This window comes from Mustela lutreola, chromosome 16 (assembly GCF_030435805.1).
Source record: "Mustela lutreola isolate mMusLut2 chromosome 16, mMusLut2.pri, whole genome shotgun sequence".
NCBI lineage: Eukaryota > Metazoa > Chordata > Mammalia > Carnivora > Mustelidae > Mustela > Mustela lutreola.
Genome location: NC_081305.1, coordinates 53,661,008 through 53,679,953, shown reverse-complemented (window position 1 = coordinate 53,679,953; position 18,946 = coordinate 53,661,008). Strand labels below are relative to the sequence as shown.

At 41.5% G+C, this 18,946-nt stretch overlaps 1 protein-coding gene and 1 pseudogene across 1 annotated transcript; both read left to right on the top strand.

The window, feature by feature from the left end:
• The first annotated feature begins 2,184 nt into the window (after nucleotides 1-2,184).
• Nucleotides 2,185-3,126, top strand: LOC131817392 (vomeronasal type-1 receptor 4-like). Its single transcript, XM_059150675.1, has one exon. The coding sequence runs from the start codon at nucleotides 2,185-2,187 to the stop codon at nucleotides 3,124-3,126; it is 942 nt and encodes a 313-aa protein (XP_059006658.1).
• Nucleotides 3,127-10,773: 7,647 nt separating this feature from the next.
• LOC131817710 (vomeronasal type-1 receptor 4-like) lies at nucleotides 10,774-18,219 on the top strand (annotated as a pseudogene).
• The last annotated feature ends 727 nt before the right edge of the window (nucleotides 18,220-18,946 follow it).

Below are 18,946 nucleotides of genomic sequence, written 5' to 3'. Positions count from 1 at the left end.
GCTCAGGTCATGGCCCCAGGGTCCTGGGATCGAGCCCCGCATGGAGGTCCCAGCTCCGTAGGGAGCCTGCTTCCTCCTCTCTCTGTCTGCCTGCCTCTCTGCCTACTTGTGATCTCTGTCTAGCAAATAAATAAATAAAATCTTAAAAAAAAAAAAAGAGTTCCTAGCTAGAAACTTGTAGTTGTTCTTCACACTTGGCACCTGGGAGAAAGGTTTTCAAAAATATTCTCAGCTCCCAAGCCTGTCAGTGCCAATGCTGCTTCAGGTGAAATGATAATTGCAGTTGTGAAGGGAGGGGAGCTCCCAGAGTCATAAAAACACATCTCACTGCCCAGAAGCCCTCTTGCACCTGTACTGCCAGCTCTGACCATCACCCTGAGCTCTCCAGTTGGGCAGCAGGAAGAATTTGGTGGGTTCTCTGCATCTTTCTACCTGAGAGGTACAATCTGGAAGGCAAGGAGTTGTCTCAGGAGTCCAGGTAAGGGAGCATAGTGGACAAAGGGGGATTTCTATGTATGAATGTGGCCCAGTGCTGAAGCTGGGTATGGAGGTGGAATCCATCCTGAGGCAGGAGCTGAGTCAGTAAAGAGAGATGTGGACCTAGATTAGCACCCACCCCTGATGGCTGCTGAGGCCACAGAGTAGAATCCTCTTTGACAGTGACTGTTGTGTTTTTATCAGAGGGGTCATCAAAAATGACTTTTTGAAGGGTTAATTTTAATTCCACTTACCTAAACCATCAGAGTCACATTTTTTTTTTTACATGTACAATATAGTAGTTCAACACTTTCTCCAAAGATCTCTAATTTTAATATGCCTAAGGACTGTTGTTCTGGAGTGAGTCTGCTGTCAAGTTTGTGTGACTGAAGCCATAGCATAATTTGCAGATCTCAACATGTGCATGCATAGCACCTCTATGTTTGTAATAAATGTTGGATGTATGTATAGAAATCATGTGATCATGAGCAGACACAGTGTGTCAGAGCACAGTTGCTGGAGTGGACATGTTTTCTATAACTCTGGGTCTATGAAGTGCTTAATGGATTAAATACTTTTGTATCAATTGGTTATGGAGAGACTTTTCCCATTAAAGTAGGGAAGCATCATTTAAGAAAAATAGAACTTAATATATTTCAGACATGACTTTTAGACTCTAATGTATCTTGTGTTGTATATGCTTCTATTAAATATTAGAATACAAATCCAAAAACTATGTCACATATACAAGATACAAGGTTTTTGCTGTACATTAAATTTTGCATTTCTGGTATTTCAGTATCTTGCACAGATCTTGCTTTACAGCTACTAATTTTATTTCATCAGGTATTCATAATTACATACATATATGATCTGAATGTAGTCATTATTTTGTTTCTACTTTACACAATGTAATCTGGCAATGGTGCTTCTTGTACAGAATCTATGCCTTTTATGCTTGTTCCTGGAATGAAAGCAAATGATTCTTTCTGTTGATGTGCTAATTTTAAGTCATTCTTACATTCATTTAGTCCTGCTTGTCATGGGACAGGGTCCTGCATCTTTGTAGTACTGTAATCAGTGCATCTATAGTTTATTACTAATTGAAAAGCTTTATTTAAGTTTATATTAGGTTATGGAACAGTCTTCCTAAATAAGTGAAAACTCATCATTAAGATCAGTTTAAGTATGGTAGCAATCTCAATTCAGATGACAAGGTGCAAACATAAGACTAAGTTGAGATCTGGTTTATTTAAAGAACCACAACTAACTATTATTTTTGTATATTATGGATTCAGGCACTAGCCTTGTGACCAGCCCAGCCCAGTTCCAGTCCCCACCCTGGATTGGTAAGTGAATTGAGACAAAGCAGTTCACCTCTGTGTAACTTTGTTGTCTTCATCTTTATGAGGAATGCAGTGAGGAATGCCTCCTGAATCTGTGAGAAATAAGAAGTGACCCCCATGGGTGGCCATTAAACCAGCAATTCACACTTGCAAGTGTTCGGTAATGGTTGTGTATGTAACTCTTGGAAGGCCCTAAATGACAGAAGAAGTTTAGTATTTCAAAGTAGGGAGTGTAGAAATGTGAAGAATATCAGATTTCAATTGACACAATTCATGTGGTCCACATGTGATATTCCCATGCAGGATCCTCTGGCCTAGAAAACAAAGATCAGTCACTGATATTTGACTGAGACCTGACAGGATGGCCACAAGGGATCTGACAATAGGAGTGATCTTCTTAATAAAGACTCTGGTTGGAATTCTGGGGAACTTCTCTCTTCTTTACCATTATCTCCTCCTTGATTTTACTGGGTATAAGCCAAGGCCCACAGATTTGATTGTCAAAAACCTGATTGTAGGCAACATTTTGGTCCTGTTCTCTGTTGGAATACACAATACAATGTTATCCTTTGGGTGGTATCACATCCGCAGTGATTTTGGATGCAAAATTTTCCCCTATGTTCGTAGGGTGGGCAGGGGGGTGTCCATTGGCACCACCTGCCTCCTGAGTGTCTTCCAGGCCATCACTGTCAGGCCCAGGAACTCCAGATGGGCAGCACTTAAAGGAAAATCTCATCCCAAGTGCATTGTCGCTTCAATTGTCTTGTGCTGGGTCTTGCAGATATTGGTAAATGTCCTGTCTCCTTTGTTTATGACTATCACTTTGAACAATGAAAACATCACAAATAGGAAAAGTTTTGGATACTGTTCAATTATTCGTCATGAGAAAAGCAGAGACTTGCTGTATACAGCATTGTTGTCATTCCCTGATGTGCTATTTTTGGGGCTCATGCTCTGGGCCAGCAGCTCCATGGTCTTCTACCTGTACAGGCACAAGCAGCGGGTCCAACATGTTCGTAGAACCAACATCTCCACATTGACCCCTGAGTCTACAGCCACCAAAACCATCCTTCTCCTGGTGAGCACCTTTGTCTACTTTAACACCCTCTCCTCTATCTTTCATACTATTTTGGGTCTTTTTGATGATCTCAGCTGGTACCTTTTGAACACCAGTTTGGTGCTTACTCTGTGTTTTCCAGTCCTCAGCCCCTTTCTGCTCATGAGCCGTGACCCCAGGATATCCATGGTCTGCTTTGCCTGGATAAGGAATATAAAATCCCCTCATGTTATGAGAAACATGTAAATTGTAGGAATTCCCTTAATGTTTCTAATGTTGGTAATTCAGTCATCCTCTCAGGATTCCCAGTACAATGATGAGAAGCTAACAGAACATCTTTTTTTTTCCTTCACTCACAGTATGGTGTTTTATTTTGTTTTTTTTTTTTTTTTTAATAAAAATGATATATATTATTAGCCCCAGCAGTACATGTCTGTGAATCGCCAGGTTTACACACTTCACAGCATTCACCCTGGCACATACCCTCCCTAATGTCCATAACCCCACCACCCTCTCCTGGCCCCCCTCTCCCCAGGAACCCTCAGTTTGTTTTGTGAGATTCAGAGTCTCTTATGGTTTGTTTCCCTCCCGATCCCATCTTGTTTCATTTATTCTTTTCCTACCCCCAAAACCCCCCATGTTGCATCTCCACTTCCTCATATCAGGGAGATCATATAATAGTTGTCTTTCTCTGGTTGACTTATTTCACTAAGCATAATACCCTCCAGTTCCATCCACACCATTGCAAATGGCAGGATTTTATTTCTTTTGATGGCTGCATAGGATTCCGTTATATATATATAGATATATATCTATATATCTATATATATCTATATCTATATCTATCTATCTATCTATCTATATATATATATATATATCACATCTTCTTTATCCATTCATCTGTTGATGGACATCTAGGTTCTTTCCATAGTTTGGCTATTGTGGACATTGCTGCTATAAACATTCAGGTGCACGTGCCCCTTTAGAGCACTACATTTGTATCTTTAGAGTAAATACCCAGTAGTGCAATTGCTGGGTCGTAAGGTAGCTCTATTTTCAACATTTTGAGGAACCTCCATGCTGTTTTCCAGAGTGGTTGCATGAGCTTGCATTCCCACCAACAGTGTAGGAGGGTTCCCATTTCTCCACATCCTCGCCAGCATCTGTCATTTCCTGACTTGTTAATTTTAGCCATTCTGACTGGTGTGAGGTGGTATCTCATTGTGGTTTTGAATCTAACGGAACATCTTGATCATCTCCTTCAAAGTTAACAATAAGTCATAATTGTAATTATAATATGATATTTTATAATTATCTTATAAATACTCATGTGATTAAAGTTTTGCTAATAGCCAGTGGAGGAACACAGAAACTATACAATTATAAACTCCAGGTCCTGAAGTGATCTAGATATTATAGAGAAGGCTTTGAGTGTGTCAGGTAAATTTATTAGGCTAAATTTCCCAGAAGTGAAATTGTCAGGGAAGTATAGGAAAAGGACCATGAAAGTGGATCAGCATGTTTCAAGTTAGGTCAAACTGCAGAGAATTGTACTGGAGGGGAAATTCAATCAGTGAGTACAGCTTTGGGGGGCCAGTTATTATTTTGTTGTTTTCTTACGAGAGGGGCAATACTCAGTCATGTGAAGTATGATGTCATGGGAGCTTGGGAGATGAGCATTGTAAACATTTTCAGGTAGAAATGGACAGATTGAACTGAAATGGGTAGTGGTGAGCATAGAATTACATTTTACCTAACTCTTAAACAACATCAGGTGATTGTAATAATTGTAAATGACATGAATTCCATAGAATTGGCATCTGTGGAAGACAGATCTTTCTCTCCTTTGTGGATGTGACTTGGGCTTGTTGGCAAGAAAGAGGTTTGGTGTTGAACACTCATGTTCCTGATGTGATGAGAGGAGTTTATGGTGGGGCTTTCCAGTGAATTTGGAGCTGTGAAGGGAGAGTCATTTGAAAGGCAGAGACCTAAATCTTTTCTGTTTATGTTCCAGCTTGTAGTTCCTTGGTTTTCAATTTTCCTCAATTTTAGGGGAGTTTTTTTTAAAAACTTTTAATTTTTTTTAGCTTAGAGAAAGCGAGCGAGAGAGAGAGAGAGAGCTTGTGTGTGTGTGACCGTGGAGGGACAGAGGAGAGGGAGAGGGGGAAGGAGACGCAAACTGAAGCCAACTGAGCTTGGGGCCTGACTTAGGGGCTCCATCCTGCAACCACCAGATCATAACTTGGGCTGATGCCAAGAGTATGACCCTCAATGGACTGAACCACCCAGTACGCCTAGGAGAGATTTTTATATAGTTTATGTACGTATCTACATCTATATAGAGATATCTATCTGCATCTACATGTAGATTTAAAAATTTTTTTAAAATTAATTAATTTATTTTCAGAAAAAAACAGTATTCATTATTTTTTTCACCACACCCAGTGCTCCATGCAATCCGTGCCCTCTATAATACCCACCACCTGGTACCCCAACCTCCCACCCCCCCGTCACTTCAAACCCCTCAGATTGTTTTTCAGAGTCTATAGTCTCTCATGATTCACCTCCCCTTCCAATTTACCCCAACATGTAGATTTTTGTAGCTAATATACCCATGTGTATGTATATATATTTACAAATATATTTATATCTATATCTATATATGTATCTATATTTTATATAGTTTATAGGTATAGATAGAGATAATTATAGATTATATGTAGAAGTTTGTACAACGGAGTGAAACATATTGGAGCTCACATGAAACACTTAAATATTTTCTTCAAATTAGATCACAACACAAGAAGAAGAAATGGTAGATATTGACACACTCATACCTACAGTTGTGCATGTAAGGATCTATTGTATGATCTCTGTGCCAATATGCAATATAGATGCAGAGTTAATCATGTTTGTTATCCACCAATCAATATAATGGAGCTTTGTTTTTGGGGGGAAAATTTCAATAGTATCAGCTGTTGTAATGACCAAGTCAATGCCTATGTGATCTGACGCGTATATATCCATACTAACTCTTTGATTGTTAAAGATCCATGAAATGCACTTTTAAAAAAATTTTTTTATTTCTTTTCCCAGCGTAACTGTATTCATTGTTTTTGCACCACACCCAGTGCTCCATGCAGTCCATGCCCTCTCCAATACCCACCACCTGGTTCCCCCAACCTCCCACCCCCTGCCCCTTCAAAACTCCCAGATTGTTTCTCAGAGTCCATAGTCTCTCATGGTTCACTTCCCCTTCCAATTTCCTTCAACTCCCTTCTCCTCTCCATCTCTCCTTGTCCTCCATGCTATTTGTTATGCTCCACAAATAAGTGACTTTTCATTTTCCTACCTTAACTCTCTTATTTTGCCATATCTCTTGAAATAATACCCAGTGTACAGAGGAAATATATTTGATTTTAATGAGCTAATTAGTGTGAAGATGGCATTGCCAGGTGACAGTCCAGAGGAAAAGGGCTGTCCTCCACTCCCTGGAAATCCTGTTCTTTCTAAGTGGGTGGTATTATGCTACCTATTCCTACTCTTCATTTTCTTCATATTTCTGTACAAATCTCTCCTGCTACTATCTCCAACGCCCAGCCTAGTAGCGGATTTGGTTATACCTCTCCTGAGCTTCGGAATTGAAGGAGTGTGACTCTTTATTGGAACGAGAGGAATCTTCTGCCATTGAAAGATGCCACTTGATATTAGTATGGAATTGACCTTCCTGTCTGCCATGCTGTTGTCCTACTGCCCCCTGCTGCAGACCTTTGTGCTCCGCTGGGAAGTCATCGTGGACAGCATCTTGCGCTTCTGTGGTTCGGAGCTGCTGCCGCTTGAGGTGCTCACCCTGGCTATTTTCTCCAGTATGGACAGAATTTCAAGTACAAAGATTTCACCCACCAGCCGTCATGGGCTGAGGCCACAGATACTTCTGGTCTTTGGCCACACCAGTGAAACTTGGTGGGTCACGTTGTCCTGGGAAAGGTCATAGCTTTTCCTCGGCACAGTCATTTGTGTAACACACTGAACACGAGGCCACCGGGCATCCTCTTCTAAAGTTAGACCAAGAGTCTAAGAGACTTGTTTGTACTCCATTGTTGGGAGGGGCAAGGCTGTCCCATCCTGGTCCTTCTCAGAAGCATTTCCTGCTGCCCTCCAGTTCTTTTTGATCGTTCTGGCCAGGGCATCTTGTGTGGACTGTGTAGGCTCCTTGGGCTTCCAAAAGGTCTGGAACCACATACTCCCCATAGGTGCTGTGGCACCCCTTCAAATGAGTGCAGAGAACCTCAGGATGGTTGCCTCCCAGCGTGATTCAAAATCCTCTCATCTCGTTCCTTAGAGGCTGAATTCCAGGACTTTGTTAGTAGCTCATAGTGTTATTTTCCTAATCTTACCATGAAAGAAACATTTAAAAATAATAAATGTGTATTTTTTGTAAAAAAATAAAAATTAAAGGAGTGATTATGCAATTTACATTTAATATAATAATTCATGCATTTACATATCACTTGGATTTATTTCCTCTATATAGGTAAACTTCTTTTTTACATGTTGTTTTACATTATTATTTTATATAATAATTGACCCCTTGTTTTGAGTTGGGTAGCCTTATTTCTTAGTTTTACCCAGATATTTCAACATATATTTAAATGCTAATCACAGTGTCATTTCATTATGTGTATGAAACCCCACCTTTGTAATTTAAGCACAATATTAATCCATTTACCATTACCCATCCGTTTGATTGGTGAGATGTATTTTAAAAATTTAAAGGCACACTCAGCAGTTACAAGTGTGTAGCTCAATGGAAGTTTACACAGTGATCACCTTTGTGTAATTGGTACCAACTACGCAAAACAGAATATTGTCAGACACCCCCCACCCAAGAAGCCCCTTGTGCTCCTTACCAGGCACTACTCCTCAGGATCATCACTGCTCTGACCTGAAACAGCATAGATTACTTTAGCCTGTTCTGCATTTGATGTAAAGGAAGTACGAGAGCTTGGATGCATTTGTATTTTGCTTTTGCCCTTCCTCCTGTTGTTTGTGAATTTATTGCTGCATGCTGTTATTGGTCATCCATTGACGTTGCTGTATATGCTTCCATTGTGTATATATAAAGGAATTTATTTGGTCATTCCACTGCGAATGAGCGTAGGGGTGGTCTTCAGTTTGGGAGTATTAGAAATTCTGCCGGTATGTAAATTTAGATTTCACTTTGATGGCATACATACAAATTTCTCTTGGTCATTCTAACTGGTGTAAAGTGATACCTCAATGTGGTTTTTTTGTTGTTGTTGTGTTATGTTAGTCACCATGCAGTACATTGTTAGTTTTCTTTTCTTTTCTTTTCATTAATTTTTTATTTTTTATAAACATATATTTTTATCCCCAGGGGTACAGGTCTGTGAATCACCAGGTTTACACACTTCACAGCACTCACCCAATGTTAGTTTTTGATGTAGTATTCCATGATTCATTGTTAGAATTTCCCTGATGGCTGATGAGGATGAACACTTTTTCATGTGCCTGCTAGCCATTTGTATGTCTTCTTCGGAGAAGTGTCTGCTCATGTCTTCTGCCCTTTTTTTGACTTGGTTATCTGTTTTTTGGGTGTTGAGTTTCAGAAGTTCTTTTTTTAAAAATAATTTTATATATTTGAGAGAGAGAGAGAGAGAACAAACACATGACAGGGGTGAGGATCAGAGGAAGAAGCAGAATCCCTGCAGAGCTAGGAGCCCAATATGGGACTCAATCTGAGGACTCCAGGATCATGACCTGAGCCAAAGAGGGTTGCTCAACTGCTGAGTCACCCAGGTGCCTGAGTTTGAGAAGTTCTTTATAGATCTTGAATATCAGCCCTTTATCTGTAGTGTCATTTGCAAATATCTTCTCCCATTCTGTGGGTTGCCTCTTTGTTTTGTTGACTGTTTCCTATGCTGTGCAGAAGTGTTTTGTCTTGTTGAAGTCCCAATAGTTCATTTGTGCTTTTCTTTCCCTTGCCTTTAGAGACATATCTTGAAAGAAGTTGCTGCAACCAGTGTCGATGAGGTTATTGTCTATATCATCCTCTAGGATTATGATGGATTCCTGTCTCACATTGAGGTCTTTCATCCATTTAAAGTTGATCTTTCCATATGGTGTAAGAGAATAGTCCAGGTTCATTCTTCTCTATGTAGCTGTCCAATTTTCCCAGCATCATTTATGGAGGAGACTGTCTTTTTTTCCAATGGGTCTTTTATTCCTGCTTGGTCAAAATTATTTGACCATTGAGTTGAGGGTCCATATCTGGGCTCTCTGTTCTGTTCCATTGGCCTATGTGTCTGTTTTTGTGCTAGAACCATGCTGTCTTGGTGTTCCAAGCTTTGTAATATAGCTTGAAATCAGGCAATGTGATGCCCCCAGCTTTGTAAGATTTTTCTTAAAAAAATCACCAGAGAGAGGGTGACAAATCCTGAGAGACTCTGGACTCCAGGAAACAAACTGAGGGTTCCAGAAAGGAGGGAGATTGGGCAATGAGGTAACTAGGTGTCCAATATTAAGGAAGTCACGTGTTGTGATGAGTACTGGGTGTTACACAAAACTGATGAATTGCTGAACACTACAACAAACACTAACGATGTACTATATGTTGGCTAACTAAAAAATAAAATCAATAATAATAATAATGATAATAATAATAATAAAATATGAGAAAAAAGTGAAATGTGCACCTTGAGATCAAGTCACACTCTCCACCACCAGAGCCAGGCAGGTGCTCCAAGGTCATTCTCCTTTCTAACACAATAAAACTATCCCACATATGTAAGAAACACTTGTGTTATGCCTTCATTTCACTCCCTGTCCATATACAGATTCCCTGCAGTGACACAATGATGACATATTTGTCTGTTCTCAGAAATCTTGGGTCCAGTCATATCAGGGATTTATTTTATTGTATTCATTCTTTAGTCTGTATTGAAGATCAGTTACCACTCTTCCTTTTTCTTTGTCCTCAGTGATAGTGACAGTATTGAGAAATGCTGTCTTTGTTTTGCAGAATGTCCCTCATTGTCGCTGTTTCAGATTGTGTCTGTCATTTTGAGTTCAGGCCCCTCCTTGGAGAACAACTTATAGACACAGATGATGGTGGGACCTCCTGAGTTCCTGAGCTCAGAGGCTAAGTGATGAGGAAATGTCGGTGTCCTAGATGTGTGGTTGAACTTCTTCCTGGGAGAAGCAGGAGAAGTGGTTTGATTGTCAGGGTGAGCTGGGGAGAGAGGGCATATCCACAGATGTTCAGGCTCCTGGAGGAGTGCAGTCATCTCTCAGATGCAGGATAACCAGAAGCCTATTATTAGAGTGGAACACCCCATAGAAGCTCTTTCAGGAAGATACCCAGATGATTGCCAGGCTCATTTCAATTTGAGAAGTAGTGTGGAGCTAAATGGACCTCAGTACTGGGTTCCCAGTTAGGATCACTTGGGGAGATTCACAAACACCATCACTTGTGCTCTACTCACCTCCCATTTTCATTCTGTCAGTCTTTGACTCTGTAGGACACATTTCTAAGAACGGAGCCGAAGCTCTGGCCCATGGGGACCCAATGGGGGACTGCTCTGCATGGGGTGTTTTGTTTTTTTTAGATTTTATTTATTTACTTGACAGAGTGAGAGAGAGAGATCCCATGTAGACAGAGAGGCAGGCAGAGAGGGGGGGAAGCAGACTCCCTGCTAAGCAGATAGCCTGATGCAGGCCTGGATCCCAAGATCCTGAGAACACAACCTGAGCCAAAGACAGAGGCTTAACCCACTGAGCCACCCAGGCACCCTCTGCATCAGTTCTCTAGAAGCATTTGTATAGTCCCATCCCCAGTGCTGTTGCAGGATTTGGGATGTTTCTAGGAGGGCAATGTTCCTGCCGACAGGTGAGGAAAAACTCATGTCATGACCTTCAGATCAGAGCTGTGTGTCTTTGAATCCCTCCTGCGGTAAAGGATATGCAACAGCAGGTTTTTCTGCATTTCAGGGAACTTCTCCTTGGGGGGAGGCAGGTGACAAGGGAAGATGTATCAGTTTGCTGGTGTTGTCATAAGAGAGACCATGAGCTGGGGTCTAAAGCAATGGAAATTTATTTTCTGGCAGTTCTGGAGGCAAACAGTCCAAGATTAAGGTGTCCTCCAGTCCATGTTCCCTCTGAAGGTCATGATGGAGCATTTCTCAAAGGCTCTATCCCAGCACTCTGTTCGTTGCTTGTGGCCAAACAAATTTGTGTTCCCCCAGATTTCCTCTTTCGTAAGGATACCAGTCATGATGGTGGCTAGCTGCCACCCAACTCCACCTGACCACATCTTACTAGATTCTATCTTGAATGACCCTATTTCCTATGAAGGGCATATTTTGAGGGACGGGGAGTTAAGACTTCAGCATATTAATTTTGATGAGACTCAGTGCAACCCATAGTACAAGGGGTATGTTGGTCCTTTTGAAAAGGGAAACTTTTTACTTATTTATTTATTTTTTTCAGAAAACAAAAGTTGAGGGAACATTTCCCCACTTCTTTTATATAAAAAATTCTTTTATTGTGTTATGTTAGTCACCATAAAATACAGCATTAGTGGGGCACGTGTGTGGCTCAGTGTATTAAGCCTCTGCTTTCAGCTCAGGTCATTATCTGAGGGTACTGGGACTGAGTCCTGCATCAGGCTCTCTGTTCAGCAGGCAGCCTGTCCCCTCCTTCCCCCGCCTCTCTGCCTACCTCTCTGCCTCTCTGCCTACCTGTGATCTTTCTCTCTGTCTAATAAAAATAATTATGCCTCCATCATAAAGGACAAATATCCAACTTTTGTAGCAACATGGACGGGACTGGAAGAGATTATGCTGAGTGAAATAAGTCAAGCAGAGAGAGTCAATTATCATATGGTTTCACTTATTTGTGGAGCATAGCAAATAACATGGAGGACAAGGGGAGATGGAGAGGAGAAGGGAGTTGAGGGAAATTGGAAGGGAAGGTGAACCCTGAGAGACTATGGACTCTGAAAAACAATTTGAGGGTTTTGAAGGGGTGGGGGTGGGAGGTTGGGGGAACCAGGTGGTGGGTATTGGAGAGGGCACGAATTGCATAGAGCACTGGGTATGGTGCAAAAACAATGAATACTGTTATGCTGAAAATAAATTAAAATAAATAAATAAAAGATTTTTAAGAAAAATACACCATTAGTTTCTTTTGCAGTGTTCCAAGATTTGTTATGTATGTAAAGGACACCTTTAAAGTGTGTGTTTTTTTCCACATAATGAGAAAGAGGCCTAGAAAACTGGGGAGCAAAGGGAAAAGGTGAGCTGCATTGGGCTCTCTGCTCTGTAGGGAGACTGCTTCCTTCTCCCTTTCTCTGCCTGCCTCTCTGCCTACTTGTGATGTCTGTCTAGCAAATAAATAAATAAAATCTTTTTAAAAAAAAACAGTTGCTAGCGAGAAACTTGTAGTTGTTCTTCATAATTGGCACCTGGGAGAAAGGTTTTCAAAAATATTCTCAGCTCCCAAGCCTGTCAGTGCCAATGCTGCTTCAGGTGAAATGATAATTGCAGTTGTGAAGGGAGGGGAGCTCCCAGAGTCATAAAAACACATCTCACTGCCCAGAAGCCCTCTTGCACCTGTACTGCCAGCTCTGACCATCACCCTGAGCTCTCCAGTTGGGCAGCAGGAAGAATTTGGTGGGTTCTCTGCATCTTTCTACCTGAGAGGTACAATCTGGAAGGCAAGGAGTTGTCTCAGGAGTCCAGGTAAGGGAGCATAGTGGACAAAGGGGGATTTCTATGTATGAATGTGGCCCAGTGCTGAAGCCGGGTATGGAGGTGGAATCCATCCTGAGGCAGGAGCTGAGTCAGTAAAGAGAGATGTGGACCTAGATTAGCACCCACCCCTGATGGCTGCTGAGGTCACAGAGTAGAATCCTCTTTGACAGTGACTGTTGTGTTGATGACCAGAGGGGTCATCAAAAATGACTTTTTGAAGGGTTAATTTTAATTCCACTTACCTAAACCATCAGAGTCACATTTTTTTTACATGTACAATATAGTAGTTCAACACTTTCTCCAAAGATCTCTAATTTTAATATGCCTAAGGACTGTTGTTCTGGAGTGATTCTGCTGTTGAGTCTGTGTTACTGGAGCCATAGCATAATTTGCAGATCTCGACATGTGCACACATAGCACCTCTATGTTTGTAATAAATGTTGGATGTATGTATAGAAATCATGTGATCATGAGCAGACACAGTGTGTCAGAGCACAGTCGTTAGAGTGGACATGTTTCTCTAACTCTGAGTCTATGAAGTGCTTAATGGATTAAATACTTGTGTATCAAATGGTTATTGAGGGACTTTTCCCATTAAATTAGGGAAGCATCATTTAAGAAAAGTAGAAATTAATGCTTTTCAGATATGATTTTTACACTATAATGTATCTTGTGTTGTGTATGCTTCTATTAAATATTAGAATACAAACCCAAAAACTATGTCACTTATACAAGATACAAGATTTTTACTGTATATTGCATTTTGCATGTCTGGTATTTCAATATCTTGCACAGATCTTGCTTTACAGCTACTAATTTTATTTCATCAGGTATTCATAATTACATACATAATACATATATGATCTGAATGTAGTCGTTATTTTGTTTCTACTTTACACAATGTAATCTGCCAGTGGTGCTTCTTGTGCAGAGTCTATGCCTTGTACATTTTCTCCTGGAATGAAAGCAAATGATTCTTTCTGTTGATGTACTAATTTTAAGTCATTCCTGCATTCATTTAGTCCAGCTTGTCATGGGGCAGGGTCCTGCACCTTTGGAATACTCTAGTCAGTGCATCTATAGTTTATTATTAACTCTAAAGCTTTATTTACATTCATATTTGATTATAGAACAGTCTTCCTAAATAAGTGAAAACTCATCATTAAGAAAAGTTCAAATATGGCAGCAATCTCAATTCAGATGACAAGGTACAAACATAAGACTACACTGAGATCTGATTTATTTAAAGAACCACAGCTGACTATTTTTTTTTTTTTTATATAGTATGGATTCAGAGTACCAGCTTTGTGACCAGCCCAGCCCGGTTCCAGTCCCCACCCTGGATTGGTGAGTCAATTGAGACAAAGCAGTTCACCTCTGTGTAACTGTGTTATCCTCATCTTTATGAGGAATGCAGTAAGGAATGCCTCCTGAATCTGTGAGAAATAAGAAGTGACCCCCATGGGTGGCCATTAAACCAGCAATTCACACTTGCAAGTGTTTGGCAATGGCTGTGTATATAACTCTTGGAAGGCCCAAAATGACAGAAGAACTTTGGTATTTCAAAGTAGGGAGTGTAGAAATGTGAAGAATATCAGATTTCAATCGACACAATTTGTGTGGCGCACAGGTGATATTCCCATGCAGGATCCTCTAGCCCAGAAAACAGAGATCAGTCACTGATATTTGACTGAGAACTGACAGGATGGCCACAGGGGGTCTGACAATAGGAGCGATCTTCTTCTTTTTTTTTTTTTTTTAAGATTTTATTTATTTATTTGACAGAGAGAGATCACAAGCAGGTAGAGAGGCACGCAGAGAGATTGGAGGAAGCAGGCTCCCTACTGAGCAGAGAGCCTGATGCGGGGCTCCATCCCAGGACCCTGAGATCATGACCTGAGCCGAAGGCAGCGGCTTAACCACTGAGTCACCCAGGCGCCCCAGGAGCAATCTTCTTAATACAGACTTTGGTTGGAATTCTGGGGAACTTCTCTCTTCTTTACCTTTATCTCCTCCTTGATTTTACTGGGTGTAAGCCAAGGCCCACAGATTTGATTGTCAAAAACCTGACTGTAGGCAACATTTTGGTCCTGTTCTCTATTGGTATATACAATACAATGTCATCCTTTGGGTGGTATCACATCGTCAGTGATTTTGGATGCAAATTTTTCCTCTATGTGCGTGGGGTGGGCAGAGGGGTGTCCATTGGCACCACTTGCCTCCTGAGTGTCTTCCAAGCTATCATCATCAGCCCCAGGAACTCCAGGTGGGCAGCACTTAAAGGGACAGCTCCCAAGTGCATGGTCCCTTCAGTTGTCCCTTCAGTTGGCTGGGTCTTGCAGATATTGGTAAATATCCTGTCTCCTTTGCTTATGACCGTCACTTTGAACAACAAAAATATCACAAATAGAAAAAGTTTGGGGTGCTGTTCAAGTATTCGTTTAGAGAAAAGCAGGGAGTTACTGAATGTAGCATTGTTGTCATTCCCTGATGTGGTATTTTTGGGGCTCATGCTCTGGGCCAGCAGCTTCATGGTCTTCCACCTATACAGGCACAAGCAGAGGGTCCAACATATTCTTAGGACCACCATCTCATCATCGCCTGAGTCTACAGCCACCAAAACCGTCCTTCTTCTATTGAGCACCTTTGTCTACTTTATCACGCTCTCCTCTGTCCTTCGTAGTCTTTTGGGTATTCTTGATCATCTCAGCTAGTACCTTTTTTTTTTTAAATTTATTTATTTGACAGACAGAAATCACAAATAGGCAGAGAGGCAGGCAGAGAGAGGAGGAGGCAGGCTCCCCGCTAAGCAGAGAGCCCGACGCCGGGCTCGATCCCAGGACCCCGAGATCACGACCCGAGCCGAAGGCAGAGGCTTTAACCCACTGAGCCACCCAGGCGCCCCTCAGCTGGTACCTTTTGAACACCAGTTTGGTGATCACTCTGTGGTTCCCAACCCTCAGCCCCTTTCTGCTCATGAGCCATGACCCCAGGATATCCATGGTCTGCTTTGCATGGATCAGGAATATAAAATCCCCTCATGTTATGAGAAACATGTTAATTGTAGGAATTTCCTTAATGTTCCTAATGTTGGTAATTCACTCATCCCCTCAGGGTCCCGAGTACAATGATGAGAAGCTACCAGAACATCTTGGTCATCTCCTTCAAAGTTAACAATAAGTCATACTTGTATAATTGCAATGTGATACTATATTATTATCTTATAAATACTCATTTGTTTGAAGTTTCCCTATTGGTCAGTGGAGGAGCATAGAAAGTATGCAATTATAAACACCAGCTCCTGAAACAATCTGAATATTTTTGAGAAGTCTTTGTGTGTGTCAGGTAAATTTGTCACCTACATTTCCCAGAAGTGAAGTAGGCACTGAAGTGTAGGGGAAGGAGCATGAGAATGGATCAGCTTGTGTCAGGTCATTGGTGAAACTGAAGAGAAATGTACCAGAGGGAAATTCAGTCAGTGAGTACAGGTTTAGGGGTCAGTGGTCATTTTGTAGTTTTCCTACTAGAGGGGCAAGAGTTAATCATGTGAAGTATGATGCCATGGGAGCTTGGGAGATGAGCACTGTAAACATTTTTAGGTAGAAATGGACAGGCTGATTTGCGACAACATGGATGGAACTAGAGCGTATCATGCTTAGCGAAATAAGTCAGGCGGAGAAAGACAACTATCATATGATCTCCCTGATATGAGGAAGTGGTGTTGCAACATGGGGGCTTAAGTGGGTACGAGAAGAATAAATGAAAGAAGATGGGATTGGGAGGGAGACAAACCATAAGTGACTCTTAATCTCACAAAACAAACTGAGGGTTGCTGGGGGGAGGGGGGTTGGGAGAAGGGGGTGGTATTATGGACATTGGGGAGGGTATGTGCTTTGGTGAGTGCTGTGAAGTGTGTAAACCTGGTGATTCACAGACCTGTACCCCTGGGGATAAAAATATATGTTTATAAAAAATAAAAAATTATATTAAAAAAAAAAAAAAAGAAATGGACAGGCTGAACTGGAATGGGTAGTGGAGAGCATAGAATTACATTTTACCTAATTCGTAACATCAGGTGATTGTAACACTTTTAAATGACATGAATTCCATAGAATCCGTGTCTGTGGAAGGCAGATCTTTCTCTCCTTTGTGAAGGGGATTTGGGCCTGTTGGCAAGAAAGGGGTTTGGTGGTGATAATTCATATCCCTGAAGTGATGAGAGAAGTTTATGGTGGAGACTTTCACTGAGTTTGGAGAGCTGAAGGGAGAGCCGTTTGAAAGGTAGAGACATAAATCCTTTCTGTTTATGTGGAGGTTGTGGCTCCTTGATTTTAAATTTTCCTAAATGTAAGGAGAGAGGTTCTTTTTTTAAAAGATTTTATTTATTTATTTTTTATTTTATTTTTTTTAAATTTATTTACTTAAGCGAGAGAGTGAGAGAGGGTGGGCCCCATGGAGAGGTAGAGGGGAGGGAGACGGGAGGAAGTAGGAGTCTGAGGGCGACTCTTCACTATGCATGGACCTGACTGCGGGTTTCATTGCACAACTGCCAGATCATCGCTTGAGCTGAAGCCGAGTCAAACACTCAGTGGACTATTCCACACAGATGCCCCCCCTTGCCCAGAATGATTTTTATGTAGTTGATATCTACATGTGTATCTATCTATACCTAGATATAGATATGTATGTTCTTTTTTTAAGCTTTATTTATCCATTTGACAGAGATCACAAGCAGGCAGAGAGGCAGGCAGAGAGAGTGGGGGAAGCAGGCTCTCCACTGAGCAGAGAGCCCAATGTGGGCTCGATCCCAGGACCCTGGGACCATGACCCAATCTGAAGGCAGACGCTGCAACCGACTGAGCCACCCAGGTGCCCCTAGATATGGATGTTATTTAGACTGTGTATACAACTTTGTTACAAAAAGTGGAACCCATATTTGTAGCTCACATGGAACACTTAAATTGTTTCCAGAAATTTGATCACAACACAAGAAGAAAAAATAGATATTGACACACTCATACCTATAGCTGTGCATGTATGGATCTATTTGTATGATCTCTTTGCCAATATACAATACAGATGTAGAGTTAGTCATGTTTGTTATCCACCAATCAATGTACTGGAGCTTTGTCCTTTAGGGAGAAATTTCAATAGTATTAGTTATAATAATGCCCAAATCAAGGCCTATGTGATCTGATGTGTATATTGCCATGCTGATTGTTTGATTGTTAAAGATCCATGAAACGCACTTTTCATTTCCCTATTTTAACTCTATTGTTTTGCCATATCTCTTGAAATAACATCCTGTGAACAGAAGAAAAGTGTATGTTTTATTTTAAATGGAGTAATTAGAGTAAAGATGGCACTGCCCGGTGGTTGTCCAGAGGAAAAGGGCTGTCCACCCCATGGAAAATCTGTTCTTTCTGAGTGGGTGGTCATATGCTACCTATTCCTGCTGGAACTCTTCATATTTCTGTATGAAGCTGTCCTGCTACCATCTCCAATAGCTGATCTAGCAGTGGATGTGGTGATACCTCTACTGAGCCTTGGAATTGAAGGAGTGTGAGTCTTTCTTGGTGCAAAGGGAAATCTTTGCCATTGAAAGATGGCACTTGGTATTAGGATGGACTTGACCTTCCCATCTGCCATGCTGTCCTCCTACTGCCTGCTACTGCAGACTTCCGTGCTTTTGCCAGGATGTCATCATGAACAGCACCTTGCTCTTGTCCTCAAGCTGCTGCTTGAGGTTCTCACTCTGGCTGTTTTCTCCATTATGGAAAGGATTTCAAGTACAAAGATTTCAGCCAGGAGCCATCATGGGCTTTGGCCACAACAGTGAGACTTGGTGGGAGAGTTTGTCCTGGGAATGGTCACAGCTTTTTGTCAGCACAGACATTTGGGTAATACACTGAGCCCAAGACAGTGGACATCCACTACTATATTTTTTAGGATTCTATTTATTTATATTTGAGAGACACAGAGAGAGAGAGAGACAGACAGACAGACAGAGAGTGCATGCAGGAGCAGGTGAGAGGGGCTGAGGGAGAAGAAGACTCTCACTGGGCAGGGAACACTCAGTCCCAGGACCTTGGGATCATGAACTGAGCAGAAGGCAGATGCTTAACTGATTGAGCTCCCAGGTGCCTGGCGTCCATTTCCAAAGCAAGCCCTCTGCTATCACAAGAGACTGTTCTACCCTCCAGATTGGGAGGGGCAAGGCTGCCCCCTCCGAGCCCTTCTCAGAAGCAATTTCATGCTGCTCTCCAGTTCTCTTTGATATTCCTGGCCAGAGC